The sequence below is a fragment of the Pseudophryne corroboree genome, chromosome 5 (assembly GCF_028390025.1).
Source record: "Pseudophryne corroboree isolate aPseCor3 chromosome 5, aPseCor3.hap2, whole genome shotgun sequence".
In the NCBI taxonomy this organism is placed as follows: domain Eukaryota; kingdom Metazoa; phylum Chordata; class Amphibia; order Anura; family Myobatrachidae; genus Pseudophryne; species Pseudophryne corroboree.
In genome coordinates this window covers 174,006,802-174,022,095 of record NC_086448.1, presented here as the reverse complement: position 1 = coordinate 174,022,095, position 15,294 = coordinate 174,006,802, and the positions used below count along the sequence as shown (strand labels likewise).

The window sequence follows — 15,294 nt, the reverse complement described above, 5'->3', positions numbered from 1 at the left end:
CACCCTTTCCACCTACCTTGTCCTACTGCCGACTGCGCAGTTGTTCAGACTGCATCTTTGGAAATAAGGCACCAAATTTCCAGATAAAATGTATGACGAATGGCGCAGTCATCAGCTTGTGTCGGTTCCAGTGTTTTATTTTTTGCTAGGGCAGTAGGGGCTCCTGGACATCTGCTACTGGGCCAATTCCAGTCTTAAAAAAGTATCTAGCTTCACATGGTAAAATGGGTTTATTACATTATTAAAAACACTGTCCAGACATAGACAGACTATATGTTGTTTAATTTGTGTACTATAATTTTAGCATTTACTACTAACACAGTCATGGCAAATTTCCTGGTGTAAATATATATATATATATATATATATATATAGGTGTGGCCATGCAGGAAAGGGGCATAGTCTCACAAGAAGTCCCTTGCTGACATCATTATGGGGGGGTGTAGCCTCACAAGAAGTCCCATGAAACATCACTCCGAGAGTGTACCCAACACCCTTTGAGATGTTGGGCTGGCCCCAGAGACTACTGTCTGCGCTGCTGGCTACTTTTCAGTGACAGGAACCGAGCGTAGCAGGGTAATGTCACACTGCAGCGCCCGGCTCCCAGTCACTGGGAAGGAGACAAAATTTTATTGTCACCCCCTGGAAGGGTAACACCTTGGGTGCAGTCAACACCCCCTTCCCGCCCTCCTCTTTGTAACACCTCTGTACGGTACTGGGGTACACCAAGTACATATGCTATACTACAACAGGGATAGGGGATATAGCGATAGTAGTTGATCTGTGGTATTGTTCCTAAATACCTTCAAATTATATTAATATTAGCTAACCTCCAATAGCATTGGATTCAGCCAAGCGGTCACATAACTACATCCCATTTTATCTATGGTCCTGATTCATGTTTTATCTATGGTCCTGATTCATGTTTGTAAGTAAAGCATAAAGCAAGCAACTGGACAAAACCATGTGTAAAAATAAAGCTGTCTAATTTGTGGGCTCCACGCAGAAGCAGCCAGTATTTACCCTGCACAGAAAAATACAAATGTATTTGCTCCTCTTGCATGGAAAGTTGCAACTTGATTTGTTCCAAACAAAGCTACATGCTTCTTTTTTTTTGCTTTCCTTACAAAGATGAATCAGGCCCAATGTAAGCTGCAGGTCCTACCTGTATGTATCTGGGAAGTCTGCTTTTCAAATGTGCACTTATGGGGATCACGATCCTGTGCATGCATACAGATTAACAGGCCGGCTTCTAGGGACTACATTGGATGCAGCCCTTAGATGCCCAATAGGGCTACTATGGTAACAGTGGAGTGGCTTCCCACTGAAAAGGCTTTCTGCTATCTGGACTGGCAGACTCGGGGGTGAAAACACCTCCCCCTCGGACTGCACTGCCAGACGGTCAATGGTGTGGCAGATGTTTCTGTTGGGATAACCCCCTAGGTTCAAGCACTTCTGTTTGTAAGCCAGTTCTCTTATGGCTATTTTTTATTTATTTATTTATTTATTTATTGTATACCATCCATCTAACCCATTCCAGCTGCACAATATATTGTTGGTGTTTGATTATTATATATGCTACAATCGCCAAATTGCACTCTTCATGGAACATGACCAGCTCAGCAAGGTGAGCAAAACTAAGCCTTTTTTGGAGATTGGATTTTACTCTTGTAGAATAGTTGCAAACGCCATCCAACTCTACTCCCTGTCTACCTCTCTCCTGTGACCTCATCAACTAGCTGCCTGTAGCTTCAGCTAATGATTAAATTATACAGAGAAGTGGGAGTAGGTGGGACAAACCGTCATATAGCAGTGTCCACAGCAACCAAACTAAACAAATATCACTAAATATGATGTTGAAAGTTGCTGTATTTTGTAAACTAAAATCTCCCAAGTTCTGTGTTGCTTTGGAAAGTATGTTGTATGTTTTATTTTTAATATAAGCCACTTATCTGAAACTGGAATTATTTTTAAAAGTGTTTCATTATTTGAATTTAAAAACGTGTTGAGTGGTAAAACTTCTGTTTTCATAAGATTTATATCACTCATTTAAAAAAATCTGACATTTTTTGTTGTTGTTTTGAAATAGCCTATGGTACTAATATTAGCACGATCCACATTTAAGACCTTGGGATCTATACATGAAGCAGTGAAAAGTGTGGAGAAGTAAGTTAGTGGAGAAGTTGCCCAAGGCAACCAATCAGTTGCTCTGTATAATTTTATAATATGCAAACTATAAATATTACGTCAATGCTGATTGGTTGCCATGGGCAACTTCTCCACTGTCTCGCTTCTCCACACTTTTCACTGCTTCATGAATAGACCCCTTAATCAATGACAAGTTATTATTACATTACTCTTCTGTACACATATGTGTTATTATAGCAGACTTTAAAATTTAGTGTGCGGGATGTACTAAGCAGAAAATGCTGTAAACCCCCTGTTTAGCGTATTTTCCTGATGTACCATCCCCCGGCCGGAAGGTCAGCGCCGCGGCTGGGTTCGCCAGCTTTAGCTGGCGATAGTCCATAGAAGCCTATGGGCTTCTCTCCGTGGCGCTGTGTGAGGGATCCGATCGGATCCCTCCCAGCATGCCTTGCGGCCACCCCCGTCACACTGCGCATGCGCAGACTGACTCCTGGGGCCGAATCCCGGAAGTCAGGCTGCCGCTGTGCATCGCGGAGGACAGCTCTCATCGGAAGAGCTGTCCTCCGCAATGCTGATTGCATATGTAAGTACATATGCGATCAGCATCGTGGTACAGGGCGGCGATGTACATTAGTACATCCCGCCCAGTATGATTTTCTAGGAAACAAGAAATATGTATTGTTTTTGTGTTTGTCTCATCATTTATTATACTCATTATTGGTCCCCTCTTCTTGGCGATTTACAAAAGGCACAGATTATTGTTTCCATGACAGTTTAGAGATGTTTGATAATTTTTTAAGCAGTATTATTATCATACTTACAACATTTTTACCCTATCCTTGCAGAACGCATCCACTCAAACACAGATCATGATGGATAAATGTTAAACTTTTATGGTTATGTGACAGTTATCTGTGCCTTACAATTCAACTATGCTGATATTGCCCCACTGATTCTGGGTATAGATGCCATTTGTTGTCTCTATTAATCTCCTATCTTCCTTATCTGCTACCAAGGACAATCTTTTTTTTTTTTTTTGCCCCAGTTTAAATTAATCTTAGATACATTCTAATTGATAGTGTATCTAACAATAAAAATACATTTGTTTAGGTTAAACTACCTTCCAGGTGTTTTATATTTAACTATATAGAAAAGTGTCTACTGTTTATAAACGTATACAGTTCCAATAGCCTCCTATTATCATGAAAATGTTCCCTGAGAGAATTTCTTATAGAATCTTGTTAAGCTGAACAGACATACATATCATGTCACAGCCTGAATCACCATTTCCACTTCACACACTCAGGGGGCGATTTACTAAAGGCACAAGTTTGACCTGGCAGACCTTTGTTCTCAATCAGATGAGGAGATAATTAAAATCATACAGATTTTTTTTTTTTTACATTTATACTAATCTGATTGGGTGTTTGAAGCAAACACGTTTGCAATCTTAGGTAAAACAGATGCTTTAATAATAATGTAGTGGTTATGTGTTTGAGTTTTGTCAGTCACATCGTGGTACAATCTATATATATGCACTTAGATTTTAGAACACAAAATGACTATATGCTAATACAGTTACTGTTATAAGCTGAGTCATACACTACATAATTGTGTATAAATGTCAGGACTCAAATAGCTTTCCCCCAGGACACAACATATGCCTCTGGGCCTCATATTAATTTGTCACTTTTTTTTTTTCTTTGCCAAACCAAAATATGTAAGAAAAACGTCCCCTATGGAAAGCCAGCATGCATAGATACAAGAGTGCACAGAAGATTCTGTATCAGAGGATCTTTTGAATAAGAATGTCTTACCTTATGCAGAGTTAACAGTGCAACTGGATCTCTACAGTCTGACAAAGTTCAGTCACTGAGCTGCAGCATTAACTTGTATTTTAACAAGATTAAAATATATTTGTCCTGGGGATTAGCATAGTTAATTCCCCCTCTGCCTTTCTAGGAGTGGCAATGCACTTTGATCTGCGTTGCATGGCAAGAGTCCTGCTTGGTCCCGACCATTGGAGTGCCAAGTGTGAAATTGGCCTGATGTCATTCTTATTCTTCATCGTTTACATCTCTCACCCACTTTAATTATATTTCCGCCACAAAGCCCGGCAGCTTCATTCTTATATTCAGGTTGGGCTAGGAAGCGTTTAAAAAACTAAAGCTAAAATTGACCATTGTGGGGGAAGGGAGAGGATGCACATTAGGTGATGTAAAGGAATCAATTATAAAAAATGCTTGTTTACTTTGTGTGATGTATTATATATTTTATTTTACATTGTATACAATATCAAATGTCATGGCATAATACAGACATACAATACAAATAAACTTTATTTATGCAAAGGCAAATACTTTTCCAAGCCTACTTATTGTACTATATATTCCTGATACTGGGATGGAAATGTTACTTAGTACCCTTATTGGACGTTGCAATTTGTTTCAGTCATTTCATCATGGGTTATACATTTGTTGTACAGTAGATAAAGGGTTTGACGTCAGATCATAATTGCTGGGAGTTGATGGTGTGAAAAGATATTTGAAACCTACTTACCCAAGATAATATTTATTTTGGACACTGTAACTGACATTACAGGGCTGTTTTTTTAAATGAGGGTTTTTATAATTAGAACAATTCCATAAGCCCCTGTTCTGATGGGAGTGGCACAGGAAATATATTTGGGGAGAGGAAATGAGCCACCTGCAGCTGTGACAGAGGCTTTGACCTTCAGCCCAGTCTTGTGGCCACAGACTCCATTCAGTCTGCATGGGGTGTCTGTGAGACAGGCTAGGCTCTCATTCAGCTCGGCTCATCAAGTCAGTGGCTGTTGGGCGTTACTTCCACATACAAGTTGGGCAGAATAGGAATGGAGATGAGCTGCCTGGGTTTTGGAGAGCAGGTCAATGCTGGGAAAGGGGTCCTCTCAGACAACCTCTATTGTGTGGAATTCTCCACTGTTTCCCACTTTCTGCATAGAACATTGTGACAGGTAGCAGCACAATGTTACACTGGGCGCTGTACATGTGCCCCTGGCAGATTTCAGCAGCAACTTAATGCATAAGGAAGATACAATTTACAGATATGCAAAACCGATTTGTAGTTTCACAAAGCATATATAAACAATAAACTGTACACCCCACACGTCCCTGTGTTTTATATGGGTACACTTTTAAGAAGTTTCATCAGCCAATACATGCCAAAGTCAAATGCAACTTTGTTTAAAACATGTTATTTGAAGGTAATATTACTTATATTAAACTGGTATGGCTAAATTCAGGAATTAAGTCGCCATTGTTCTCAACAGATCTAACTTATTAGTGTCCTAGCTCTACCTTAATATTAATAAATTGTCATTGTGTAAGTTTTTGTGGAACTAACTTCAGAATTGTATCCAATATACAAATAAGAAAGTATATGTTACAGACTCCATGCACCCAGGCATAGTGGAGTAGGCCTCTTGTGTACTGTATGTCTAATTTTAGAATATATATGTGTGCGTGCGTGTATAATATATATATATATATTACTATCCCAAACATATACGTCTTTTTTCATATTGTTACTTCACTGAGTCATACATTTTAACAATATCACTATTTGTTTATGTGTACATTCATGGAGCTGTAATTGAACCGCTGACAATATTCTGAGCATAGATATTAGATGCAATATAGATTCATACACGTATTAAACATAACTACTGTTATGAGTTAGTGACAGTTAGAAATGACTATTAGAGGGCAGTGGACTGCAATATATGTTATTACATTATGAAAGGATAGCGTGGATCTAGACTTTATGAGTGTCTGTCCTGCCAGAGGCTGCAATGGTCCACTGACCAAACTCATATATACGGATTTAACCCAATAGCCGATGGTCATGACCGGCCAGGTGTAATAGAGCCTTGCATAATACAAGAAAAGAAGAGAGCTATTACAGCAGCAACGCCAATTCAGAATTAAAGCATATATATATATATATATATATATATATATATAGACACACACACACACACACACACACACACACACACACACACACACACACACACACACACACACACACAGTGTGTATGTATGTATATATATAAGTATACTGTGTATATATATATATATATATATATATATATATATATATATATATATAGCGCCAGCTAAGGACTATGTGTGTATATGTATGTGTGTATATATATATATATATATATATATATATATATATATATATATATAAAATCTTAGGGCAAACATTCTGTGTAGAGGAACAGAATGAGAAGTCTAGCTCACAGAGTCTCTATACACACCACAGGTTGCAGAGTTTGCCAAAAAGCTAGATGATGTTCTGTGCATGGAAGGGGAGAGAGGGAGAGGGAGAGAGAGAGAGGGAGAGAGAGAGAGAGAGAGAGAGAGAGAGAGAGAGAGAGAGAGAGAGAGAGAGAGAGAGAGGGATTTGGCAAGAAAGTGATCTCGGTGCTGAGGACAAGAGGAAAACTGACTTTTAAAGATGGGAAACTGCAATGCATAACCAGATTGTACTGCCTCATCCCTCCCTCTTACTAAAAGTGGCAATCAACTGACAATTGTAGAGAATACTACTTTTTTCTCAGCAGTGTCTCATGCTTTACATATTTTCTAAGTCTACAAAAAGACATCTAATATTAACGCTACCAAAATATGCGGGTTCACGTTATTTTACATGGTAACTGATGACACATGCATTGTTTAATGAGTGTATGTGGAGGACTGGGGACTGGGGTCTGGAGACTGCAGGGGGGGTTACCTCTCAAATTTGAAGAAAAATCGACTCTTTTGTTTCCAAAGGCGCTTTCTCCCTGGAGTATTATCTTTGTACTTTCTACACTCTATCGTGTCTGTTATATCTTACACTAAAGTAAACTTATGTTACTGTAGGTTTTCATCGTACAGTAGTTCTATGAAGTGAGCATCTGTGTTGTGATCGCAACTCAGGAAATAAGTCCACACTATCATTGGAAAATAGGAGATCCTATCGTCACAGCCATTTCGATGCATAACAGTATTTACCAATATAAACCGTCAGGAGGGATTATATTGTGCACATTGATCCTCTTTGGTCCATAAAACGCAATCATATCAGTAAAGAAAAGCACATATGCGGTAGTAATGCCGATTTGTCATAGCTCATGTCACCACAGAACATCGGATGTTAGTAGATATGATACATACATTCATTACTAGCCACACAGCTCAGCGTTGCATCCCCTGTGCAGTGAGATTGGTACAGCGGGTACACATGATAGCCTGCGCCATGTGCATCATACATGACAGTGACAAATATTACTATCAGTCACATACATAGAACTATTAGGCGCAATAAATACATGCACCAGATTGATACTTATCGCTAGCAGGACTTTGTAAATCGGCGTCAGGCTCCTTTGATGCTCTAAATATAGTATGTGAACTCGCTATTGATTATGACTCATTGACTTATACCGGGTCACCTCCTCTGTCAAGTTTATGTTTTAATTACCTACCGAGGTGCATATGTAACATGTGCCATCACCGCATGCTTAATTAACCCATTCTGTGCTTAAAGGATATATACATCCATTCTGGGGACTCCAACTCTAGGCACATGCTACGTTGTGAATTCACCTGCTGTTCTCTTCTTCTGCTCATCTTCCTTAATATTACAAGTTAATAATGTCTCCCCACGCTACGAAAATCCTTGGCCAAATGCTGGAACTTGCTGCTTCTGCTTCCCAGTTGCTGAGATCTCTCTCCCTACATGACCACTCGCTACTGCCAAATGTGTACAGCATTGCTGTTTGCTAAAACATGGTAACATTAAAACACATAATGGTCATATATTTTACACTTGAGAAGATGTGGCTGCACATTTGAAGCAAGAGAATAGATTAGAATTGTGCAGTTTAACGGGATGTTTAACGTGTAGCCTTCATCAAAATGGATTTTCAGGTTATGTATATTTTATATTCACCAATCACCTACACTTAACATTAAAGGTTTGAGCCATTATCAGCAGGAAACACGTTCTAGACTAAAATGTAAACCTCATTTTAGAGTAATTTGGTGCTTTTAAAGTCTATTAGCAAAATTATTATTATTTATTACTACTACTACTACTACTACTACTACTACTACTACTACTACTACTACTACTACTACTACTGCTGCTGCTGGTGGAGCTGCTACTACAAATAATAATAATAATAATAATAATAATAATAATAATAATAATAATAATAATAATAAATAATAATAATAATTGTGTTTGTTGGTTTTGCTATTTGTTTCTGGTAACCACTACAACATATAATAACACACATTGTGGACAGAATAAAATGGTTTATTTGATGCATTTTGGAGGACTGAACAGACACAATAGAGAGATATCTTTACACACGCCAGCTCATCTCAATAACAGGCATACTGAAAGTTTAAAAAGGTATAAATACTAGAACTTAGGAACTGACACCCGAAGTTCTGGGGATAATACGCTGTATATGACCCTCTAAAGCCACTATAAGAACAAATGATACAACACCCCGGGCCCACACGGGTTCCCTTTAAAGTAGACAGTATTATATGCAAATCTGATCTATACGCATATCATAGAAAATATCATAGAAATAGGTGATTTTAAGGCGAATTGAAACATTCATCCCGTTACAGGCGACCAATCCTGAATTTGTGTTTAACGAACACAATAAATAGTTATGTATAATATCCTTACAATTGAAACCCAACTTGTAATGGCATCAAGAGGAAAAAAATCTATAGCAGAAAAGTTTCATCAAAATGTGAGACATTTTATTTACACTGTAATACATTGTAAAAATAAGAATAAGCTGTGCAGAACAAACACTAATGGCGACATATTGTATTTACATTGTAGTTGTGATTGATTTTGACGAATAAGAAGCTACTAATAAAGAAAATAAGTATTTGAGTTCCATCGTTTAAAAATTATGATATCGGATTTATCTTCTTATTTCTTGCATTAAGAATCCACCTCTCAACCTTCACCTCCCACCAGATCTGGGGAAACTGCTGAAACAATATTTAGCACTTTTATTGCTAAACAGGCTGAAAACCTGCAGAATGTTGGGCTAGGTGGAGTTAAAAACTATTAGCAGATCGTAAATCGTACATAACTCCCATGATAAGAGCATTATATGCAATGTCTGCCACTTACTATGTAGAATTGCAGTACATATTTGTTTAACTGCAGTACATACTTGTTTAATTGCAGTACATATTTACCATTTGTCTTCACAAACTTTGACACCCCTCCCCCCCTGAAAAAAGGGGGGCTAACGACTGCTTTAATAGGCAATATTGGAGAACATAATCGCATGTGTGACAGTATATAGTGTGTAGATGCTGGGGTATACTTATTTCATGTCTGGTGTCAGAGAAAGAAAAATAGCCACGAACAACATTTAGATACATCTGTTGTATGTTTTGTATATATTGCAATGGAGAAAAGATGTCAACATTCAGTACAAAACTGTTTTATTCTACGCTAGTCACCGGTTTGCGCCTATGACAAGACTGCACCAGCGCTGTTTGGCATTGGTAGGGAAGGGTATTTGGGAAGTGACTGGGTAATAAGGGGGCGGAGCGTTAAGCTTGAATGCTGCAGGGTGAAACCAGCATCTGCACCCTCATTGGATGTCTTGTTGTCGTATGAAGCATTCTAGTATTACAACAGGGAAACAATGATATTCATAGCCGATATCTCAAGTTGTTTACAGACACTCCTCCATCCTACCCTTGGCACTGATGCTGAGACACCCTCCTCTCCTCTCCTGGACAAATAAAAATTAAACCACAAACAAAACAAAAAACTAAGTGCAAAACTATATATCAACCCTCCATGTATAAATAAATCATATTCTGCAACTCTTTACACAACTATTAAACATCTTTTTTTCTGAAGAAAAAGTACGTTTCAATACAATGCAATAAAACATGGTTCCTGCTTTTTTATTTTAAGATAACACAAAAAATTATAATATAAAAACATAAGACAAATATTAGCTATTTATTAAATTCACAGTAGTGCGAAAAATGCAGCAGTTAAATTCTTTGGACTTATAGCAGAGCTCTTCATGTCTTCACTGTCTGAACGTCCAACACCCAGAACATCGCTTAGTATAAAATAAACGCCTAAGCAGAAAATAATTGGTAAAGATAGAGAATCTGTTCCTTTAAAAACAAAAAAGAAACCAAAAAAAATAGTTCAGGATCGGATATTTTGGATTTTTAGTTTTTTGTTTCCTTTTTGCCTGTAAATTATATTTACATAGAATATTGCGGATTTATCCCAATAACACTTTGAAGCAGAATGCTGGTATTTTGTTTGTACACTGGCCCTGGTCATTCTTTCACTGGATTAAATTCATTTATTTATTTTTTAATTTTAATTATTGCATTGTAAGACTTTGCATCACTCCACCGCTTTTATTATTCACTGTCTGATTTGCTGTCCTTGGAAGTGGTGGAGTGGTTGTATAGTCCTTGTGCCATCAAGTGAAGTGCCAGGGAGTTTTTCCCCCCAGTCGCTTTTTTAATTTTAGCTCGTTTATTCTGAAACCAGATTTTAATCTGAGATTCGTTAAGATTCAGTTCCTGGGCCAAACTTTGTCTTCTTTGTTCGGTCAAATACCTGTTAGTTTGAAATTCAGCTTTCAGTCTCTGGAGCTGCTCCGCGGTGAAAGCTGTCCTGGGCCTCTTGTCTTCTTTACTGACTGTTTTCTTCTTTGGTTTGCGGGATCTGGGACCTAGACAAAACGATAAAATCGTTTATAATCTGTCTCTCTGTACAGTGGGCCTGTTCTTGTACACTCAATTAATGTCTGCCCATCCGTACAAAATAAATAGAAAAAAAAAAACAGTCACAAATCTATCTATTTATCTATCTATCTATCTATCTATCTATCTATCTATCTATCTATCTATCTATCTATCTATCTATTTTTTCTTCTAAATTTTTGACTGTTGATTCTGTAGTGTCTTAATTTTTTTAATAGGTTTGTGTCACTCATGTGATCATACAAATAAAGACTGTCACAAGCTAAATATTAAAATATTATAGCTATTTCTTTCACTGCAAATACAACGAAATTAGACATTTTTCCCAGAATGAGTATTAACATAAGGCATAAAATCTAAAAGACCTCATCATACCATTGATTTACACTAACACAAGTATGAATACTGTTTCTGATACACAGGACAGCTTACTACAGTATGTTTAGACTTTAGTCCACAGGTCATTGATGAGTTTCCAGTCTTTATTTTGGGGCAATAAGAGACATGCACTTGGCACAAGGAAGCCCCCCCCGCCACTCGCCTCCCCATTCTCCCCACTTCACTCTTTCTGCACTTGAAATATTAACACCACGCATACATTAGTCATTCAGCCAAGGTAATTATTTGCTTCAAGTTGCCCACCGTATCTCTTTAATAATGAAACATGATATAAAATGCACAGGGGGTGTATTAAAAAGGAGGTAGGGGGGAGGGGGGGGGGGGGGCTTTCCACAATCTGCAGGACATTTCTTTTTCTGAGTATCTGATGTATTATTTGTTTTTCTTCCTCGATTCTAATGCACAATTCTCCATGTAGATGGGCAGCAGTGTAGGATTTGTTTTACAATGTAAAAAAAAAAAAAAAAAAAAGAGGTGAGCGCAGAGAGGCAGTTGTTGCTATCTTGCATTGGTCGCTCGGGACTCAAATCAATGCCAAGAACATCGCTCTCAATCTATCTCAGTGATTTTGTTAGCCCTGTCCATCCCTCTGTCCTTTCTCCTTCTCATGCCCACCCTCTCTCTGCCTGCAACCAGAATGCCCACCATCCCATCGCCCTGTGCGTTACGGTATGCCTCTATCCTACCAATACACTGAGATTATTTGATGTTATACAGTTACTCTTTTTATTGTCCCTCTATCCAACGTCCTGACTTTCTCACCACCATTTTCCCATCCTTATTTTCCTTTCATCTCCATGTCCTCATGATCCCTCCCTTCTTCCACCTCTCTCATCTGTCTCTCTCTTGCCCCTCTTGTGGCTGCCTATAAACACTATATGCCCCTGACTATGGCACAGGCTATCTGCGGATTGCAGCTGCTGCATGTGCCAGCCTTCCGTGCGCTCAGCAATGCGCTCTGGATTGCGCACTCCCTCCAACCTGTATTTTTACGCACAGCCATACACGTGTTTTTACTACAAGCTGCCATCAATTCACAGCCTCCCTCACCCACAGATCAGAGCAGGGACACGTGGGCTCAGAGCCGGCACTTCATTGGGAAAAATCTAATCCACTCTCTAGCAATGTATAGTAGAGGCAAAGCCTGGCTGCTATACATTCTGTAGGGCCCTGTTATCATCAACAAACCAGAAGCTGTACAGCGCTGGTTTTTATATAGCTAAATAACCTTCAAGTATATCTATTGCTGAAATGGGATGTGTTTTTATTTTAATATATATTGGCATGATTTTATTGATCTATCTATCTATACACACACACACACACACACACACACACACACACACACACACACACACACACACACACACACACACTATGCAAAGCAGAGCTCCTCAAATATGCTACAATAAGTATGTGAAAATGTAGCACACACAAATTAAAAGCGACTGCCTTTGAAATTACATATACATATTATGTATACGGAAATTCCCAAGTCATAAATAATTCTACTACTAGACCATTCCATTCTAAGGTAAGAGAGGGGACACTATATAGGAGTCTAATATCAATTCTCTTCTCAGCTAAGGAATTATTTTTATTTCATTTTAACTTTTTACCGTGAATAAATCAAACTACAATACTATTAGACAGCAAAATAAAAATATTTTTGTCTCACTAGATATATGACGGTGCTTATTCTCTATGCACACTATTCATGTGCCTATACTATGCATCTTTAAAATATGACAATGTAGATTAGAGGGTGCGTATTTTAGTCAGCTAAATATCATCATTAAACATATTTGCAATACTGGAGAATTCATATGAAATGCATAAATAGGTAGAATTTATAAATAGTGGTAATAATGTGTACAAACAACGCGAGGTAATAAAAATACCGTAGACTAATGGTAAATGATATGGCCTGTACCACCTTTCTTAGCGTAGGAAATAAACACCGTCAGGCAGAAAGAGAACAATGGGTGTAAAATATGAATATAAAATGTAGTGTGTGTGTGTGTGTGTATGTATGTATATATATATATATATATGTATGTATGTGTATATATATATATATATATATATATATATATATATATAGTACCTTACAAAAATATTTTATACCAAAAATTATAATCAAGAAAACCTATTTAATAAAAGCCAAAGATAATACTCTGTAATGAATCAATTACGTAGAACAAATTAAACCAAAATTATGATCAGTTAAAAATGCAAAAGCCTTTTATATGTGTAATTGTCAGTGGCAAGCAGGACTGTGGCTAATGGTGTATCTAATTAAGGCATGGAACTGGAATAAGATTTTAGCAATTTCCAATTTCCGAGGGCTCATTTCCCTTGTATGTATCCTAAACCACATTCCCTATAAGAAAGGCTCTACCAAGGAAGAGGCAATTGAATTCCCCCACTAGCTGAGCTATACTTTATGCCGGGCGATGTTATAGGGAGATAAATGTTATATTCTCCTACACGAAAGTTTTTATTTATTTCTTTTTTTAAACCGATGGACAGTATAATGTCTGATGTGAAAGTGTACGAGGAGAGCCCTCCAGACACCGCAGGTCTTACCTGATGACGGTCTATCTGAGTACCTGGTGCAGTAGACCCAGGCTGGCCATAGCATGGGCTGCTGGTTATTGGTGGAGCTGGCTTGTGAACTATCAGAGTCTGAGCTCAGGGAATGGTCTCCTCCACTCAAGCCTCTGGGTTTCAGGGGTCCTTCTATGCCCACCTCACTTTTCTTATCTCCCGTGACAGTGATTGCTTTGGATCCCCCTTCTCCCTCCGTGGCACTACCTCTGTGATGCCCGGGCTCTGCCCCAGAGCGAGCCACCGTGCCCCTGCTGCCCGGGAAGACCTCCTCCTGCTGGGGGGCGCCTTCCTTCCTCCGCCCGAACTCCGGCCGCAGGATGTTATCGATGAAGAAGTTGGTGATCCGGTGATGGGGCTGGTGGTTCCCCGGAGCCTGGAGTAGGGGCAGGATCCCCCGGTTGGACTCATCCCCTGACTCTGGCTGCTGCTGCTCCGCATCCCTATGGTTCTGGTCATTCTCTTCCATGCTGTATAGTCCACAGAGCGGCTTCTGGCTTTGACCCTGTCTGCTGCCTCCTCGCCCCGGTCACCTGCACATTCAGATCCCCCCTGTGTGAGTGTGAGCGCCTCAGAGCAGTGTCTGTCTCTGGCAGCTGGATGTTACTGGCTCAATTCTGCAGAGCCAAGCATCCTCTTCCCAGGGACGGGCTCATGCTCCTTCCTTCCACGGCCAGGCAGTAGTAGCAGGTAAATCCCTCAGAGCAGCCAGCAGCAGCAGCGGCGGCAGCAGCAGCAGCTGGGCAGTGCCTGGGCAGCATGCATGCCTCACACCTGCGCAGGGCTGTGCGGAGCATATATATAATCATATGCACTGGATACTTATACAGAGAAAACAATGCACGCTGCAAAGGGAAACGGGGAAAGGGTGAGCATGCACCAGGCAGATCTGTCCTTATTTCCTGCAATTAAATCCCAAGTGCTCCTGGAACAGGCTCCTTACTGAGGGTAAATAAAGAAGCACTCACTGGACCTGAAATACTTTCACTCTGGATTTTTGTTCTTATTTTTAATAGAGCCCCCACGAGTGACGTGGGAGCCCGGTTTCCTGGACACGTGCCTGCAGCCAATGGGGGCGCTCCCCCCGCATCACGTGACGCTTGTGCTCAGTAGTAAATTGACAGGCAGCATTCCCCTCCCCTTACACCCTCCGCACCCCCCCCCCCCCATCTCTTCCAGCTACCCCTCCTCCCCCTATTCCTCTCCCCCTTCTCATCTTTAAAACCTAGGACGCAACTGCTGAAATAGCTGCTGGTGTAAGGGTGTATGTGTGTGTATGTGCCTAGGGTGTGTTATACACTACTGTCACTGT

General features: G+C 39.5%; 1 protein-coding gene across 1 annotated transcript; it reads right to left on the bottom strand.

The window, feature by feature from the left end:
- Positions 1-8,944: 8,944 nt before the first annotated feature.
- On the bottom strand, positions 8,945-14,985 carry EN2 (engrailed homeobox 2). The gene is made up of 2 exons (XM_063921880.1): positions 13,962-14,985; positions 8,945-10,942 (listed from the first exon to the last, which is right to left on the bottom strand). The coding sequence occupies exons 1-2, from the start codon at positions 14,449-14,451 to the stop codon at positions 10,626-10,628; spliced, it is 807 nt and encodes a 268-aa protein (XP_063777950.1). The 5' UTR covers positions 14,452-14,985; the 3' UTR covers positions 8,945-10,625.
- Between the last annotated feature and the right edge of the window lie 309 nt (positions 14,986-15,294).

Bases quoted from the DNA above. Each gene is read 5' to 3' on its own strand.
- EN2 (XM_063921880.1), bottom strand. From the start codon at position 14,451: ATGGAAGAGAATGACCAGAACCATAGGGATGCGGAGCAGCAGCAGCCA. The intron at 10,943-13,961 runs GTAAGACCTGCG...CGTTTTGTCTAG, and splicing joins CTCAGATAGACCGTCATCAG to GTCCCAGATCCCGCAAACCA.